Genomic DNA, 4,606 nt, shown 5'->3' with positions numbered 1-4,606 from the left:
TTGAGCCGTTTTGGCTTATGAACCTATGGCGAAATTTTGCGTCATGTCTCGCTCAAATGCAAAGCTCAAAGGGACCAAATACTCCAAAGCAGGAAGAGGCGGGGAAAGGAAAAAAAAAAAGAAAAGAGAAAAGAAGAGAGAAGGAAAAACAAGCGGGCCGAGTTGTGAGTGACTGCGGTGCAGATTTTTTTCGCCAGCAAGGCCGAGTTCTTCGCTGAACCCCCAAAATCTCACAACCCACCTCCCCTCCGCCTCTCCCATCTACCCACCGGCGGGCGGCGGCGGCGACATGGAGGGTGGCGGCGAGGAGTTCGCGATCGGGGTGCTGATCTCCGTGAAGACCACCCTCGGCGAGGAGTTCGAAGGCCAGATCGTCTCCTTCGACCGCCCGACCAACCTCCTCGTCATTCATATCCTTTCCAAATCCCTCCCCATCCGGTTCTCCCCCCCCCCCCCCCCCATCTCAGTGCTCTGCCACTTTCGCTCCCCGTGTTGTTCGTGCTTTTTGCGGTTGTTTTTGTTTCCATGACGGGGTAGATCACAGGAAGGCGTGGGGAGGGCAGAGAGAGGTGAGCGGAGGAACGTGCGGGTGCTCAAGGCGAACTACATCCGGGAGTTCTCCGTTGTAGGCAAGGCCGACGACCCGCTCGACCCGGCCGGCTGCGTGCTCGACCTCGCCGCCATCCACGCCCGGGAGGAGGCCGCTCTCAGGTGCGTCACACTCCCATCTCGACCCTGTTCTACCACTGTGTGCTCCCTATCAGATGTGTTTCTCAGGCTGAAGCTGGAGTAATTAGATTGATCATACAATTCTTGATGACATGTGTTACATGGCATATTTTTCCAGATACTAATTACTGCAAATGTGAAATTCAGTTTTTTTTCCTGTGATAATCATCGAGCGACTTATGTCATAGCTGTCGCAACAGTGGACCTGACCTTTCTAGTTGGTAAAAGTGATATACTCCGTGTTATGTGGATATCCAGTCAGAATAAGTGATAGCAAGTGAACAAGGACACATAGGTGCTTGAAAACAGGAGGGGAGATAGAAGAAAGGCCATGCTATCTAGAACAGAATCACACTGTTTAAACTGTTATGAAGTTCTTGGTCGTTCATCAAAATATTAAGAGTCGAAATTGAATCTGTCAACAAGCAGCCCCCTCCCCACCCCCCAAAAGAAAACCTGTCTTGGTTCACAGATTATAATAGCTTAGATTTTGTATTTGAGTTGGAGATTTATAGTTTGTTGCCTTCTGGCTTTCCATCAAGAACTGTAGCTACTCTGGTCATTGGACAATGAAGCGAAAGACATGTGTGCAATGCAATTTAAAATTCCGGGATATGGGCTATTAGGGCTATTATGGATTTCAAGAGAGCATTGAAGACTGTAAAACTTGGTTTGACAGTGTGTACTTTCGCTTCTTCAAGACTGTAGTGCACCCTGTAGAATTACAGACATGCAATATTGCAACAGCCAACCTGTTAAATTGCTTATGTATCAGCTCTGAGCTCATGCTATTAACTTATTTTAGAAACCAGGTTTCAAAACTGGCTTGTCATGGTTTGGTTTCTTCAAGCATAAACTGTAATCTAAATGTTTTCTTTTGCTTCTACGCTTTTATGAATTGTTAGGGATTAAATATGATTTTTTATAGGAATTAAGTATACCTTTTTCAAGTTTAAAATTTATGATATATTTTAAATATTTTTTGCACTTGGTATTTGGCTAGTGAACTCAGAAAAATGTTTGCTTTATCTACTAAAAAGATAATTTCGAGATCTTCTGCTGTTTACTTATAATAGGTGATTTTTGCATCGACACTGAATGTTAAGTTACTATTTTGGGGGTATTTATGTTTTGATGGAAGCACAGTACATGGGGATATTATAGTTTGTTGGCTGGTTAGTGTAGTTATAGTGAAAATTGCTCGACAGCTGATGTTATTGACTAATGATGTATGTGGCATAGCCAATATATATCATGACATTGGTTTATTTTGTTTGGTCTGTATCTCTGTGACACTGGTTTGGTTGTTAAGTGTTAGCATATGGCTGGTTATAACTTTTCATTTTGTCATAGATTTCTCAGTCCTGTCCCTATTCACCTATGTGGTGTTTAATGGTTTCAAATATCTTATACTCTACATTTTGCATCAAGCTTGTCCTTACTAACAAGCTGAGAATTAGCTCACACACTTTCATGTTCTGGCTCATGTGCAGACAAGCTGAGATTGAAGCCGAGAGAATTGGTGTTGGTGTCACCCCAGAAGCTCAAAGCATATTTGATGCATTGTCCAAGACGTGAGTAACCTTTCATATCTTGTTCTGAGAGATTCACATCTCCGCACATGCTACTATCATATACTCATAGTGTTCCTATTGGATACATACTCCAAAAGTATATTTTTAACTCAACCTTGTTTCATTGACAACTCTGTATTTCACAAGGACAAGCATGTGATTTCCGCATACTATGAATACGCCTCACGCCTTTAGTCTTTTGCTTATTTGCTGCTCTAAAAGCTGGAGGAATGTCCTTACATTAAATGCTATTCATGCCTGTGCCTTTTTTGCATGGGTTCTTTTGAGAATTAATCTTATTTTAATTTGAAGCTGCTTCCAGGTGTGGTAGAATGGTCTCTTCACGAATTGATACTTTGTTTTGACTGGGTTCTGTTAGGTGATTATTGTCAGCATTTCGAAATTTATTTTCTGTTTGTTTTGGAGAAAATAAAACCCATGTGAGTTTGACATGTCAGTTCTGTTTATTATTTTCCGATTTGTCAGATCTTGGTTGTGCCATTGTACAATTTGCTCCTGCTTTTAGTTAAAGAATACAACACAGTGATATTTTCTGTACTTAAGGCAAGCAGACGCTGGCTTCATGTTTTTCACAGCAATAAATTTTCTTTCTTTTTGTTTGATTTTATTCTGTTAGTGTCAAATTGTTTTCTGTCAATGTGGCTTACTCTAATTTGTTCGCAACAAATTGCTTTTGACAAATCTTGTAAAGCTTCTCTACATCATGGAACTATGTTATATGTTTTGCCAGTTTTCCACCTGTTGTCCTCGCATGTTGCATTATTAGCACAACTTTTTGGTATATATGTGAAAATGTAATGAAACACTGTTTGTTTTAAACGTAAATTTGTATGCATATAACAAGTTATATTCTTCTCAGGCTTCCAGTTCAGTGGGACAAGACTGACATTGTTGTAATGAAGGAGGTTCGTGTATGCAATCCATACCTGCCTGAAAATGTCAGTGGAGGAACATCTGCTGCAAATGAACGGGTTAAGAAAGTGGTAATGCATCGATGCTTGTGAACCATATTTGTACTAATAATATAAACTACTGCCTCTGTCCCAGAATATAATAAGAAGTTTTAGAGTTAGACACGGTTATTAAGAAAGTAGGTAGAAGTGAGTGGTGGAGGGTTGTGATTGGATGAGTAGTGGAGGTAGGTGGGAAAAGTGAATAGTGGAGGGTTGTGATTGGTTGGGAAGAGCATGTTGGTGAAGTTGTTATATTTTGGGACAAATCCTAAGGTCTAAAAGTTGTTATATTTTGGGACGGAGGGAGTAGTAAAATGGCTAATCATTATGTATCTCATCTTTTCTTTTTGGGGTGTGTCTTGCAGCTTGACTTTGAAAGGAAAAGGCTACATGTGCGTGTACCTGGCCAATTCTAACTTATTCGGCTGCTTTTCACCTGAACTCCCCCTTTGTACTCTACTTTAAGGGCTGAATCATCAATAGATTTTTCTAAAATTTGTTTCTGCAAAATCCATGCCATAAACTATCTCATCAGCTAGCTAAATCTGTATCCTGTTATAGATATCTCATCAGCTAGCTAAATCTGTATCCTGTTATAGATGTGCCCTTCGAATAAATTGTCATGCTGATGTTAATTCAGCTGCTGGTTGTAAGAGGGCTTTGATTGAGGCAAACTTAGAAAGTAAAATTTGATTGATGGCATTGAAAGAAGGTGAGTTATAGATAACAAAGGAAAGATGGGGAGCTACAATGGAAAATGCTTCATTGAACTTATGTATTTTGTGTGAGATTTGTAACTCCAGTTTTTTTTTCTTATACTTCTTGGGGAAACTTATACTTCATGGGTAATCGGGGTAACCTTTTTATTTCTGACTGCAGAATTAATATAGGGAGAATGGAGGCATTTTCTAGACCACAGGAACTGAAACTTAAATTGTCCAATCCTGTACTATGCTGTATCTTTAATTTTTTTGTTCAGGTTAAGAAGTTGCTCATCTGTTGTCGCGTTCAGTCTGATTTGTGATATAATGCATAGAGAATTGTTGATACCAGTCCACTGGCGTATATATTCTATACATGTTCTCACATAATTCCTTGGTGTGACTGAAGAATGTGTTTACCATGGCAAAAATAGGCTCTCATTCTTATGCTGGATATTCTGGAGTCACACTTGCATGGGAATGGATCTTCGCTGTCATACTGTGGAAACGTTGTTATTATACCTGATTTGTTTTGCTCAAACATTGTTGTAAGAACGAGTTTTTTTTCTGACATTAATTGATTTATACAGCACATGAGTATTGCTAGCCTTTTCTGAACAGAGTATGA

At 40.0% G+C, this 4,606-nt stretch overlaps 1 protein-coding gene across 1 annotated transcript; it reads left to right on the top strand.

Annotated features, from left to right (window-relative positions):
- Positions 1 to 213: 213 nt before the first annotated feature.
- On the top strand, positions 214 to 4,089 carry LOC4330690 (uncharacterized). The gene is made up of 5 exons (XM_066307449.1): positions 214 to 411; positions 544 to 711; positions 2,223 to 2,303; positions 3,184 to 3,307; positions 3,643 to 4,089. The coding sequence occupies exons 1-5, from the start codon at positions 290 to 292 to the stop codon at positions 3,691 to 3,693; spliced, it is 546 nt and encodes a 181-aa protein (XP_066163546.1). The 5' UTR covers positions 214 to 289; the 3' UTR covers positions 3,694 to 4,089.
- Positions 4,090 to 4,606: the final 517 nt, after the last annotated feature.

Source organism: Oryza sativa, chromosome 2 (assembly GCF_034140825.1).
Source record: "Oryza sativa Japonica Group chromosome 2, ASM3414082v1".
Taxonomy (NCBI): domain Eukaryota; kingdom Viridiplantae; phylum Streptophyta; class Magnoliopsida; order Poales; family Poaceae; genus Oryza; species Oryza sativa.
Note: the sequence above shows the minus strand (reverse complement) of the source record. Positions and strands in the feature narration are given on the sequence as shown.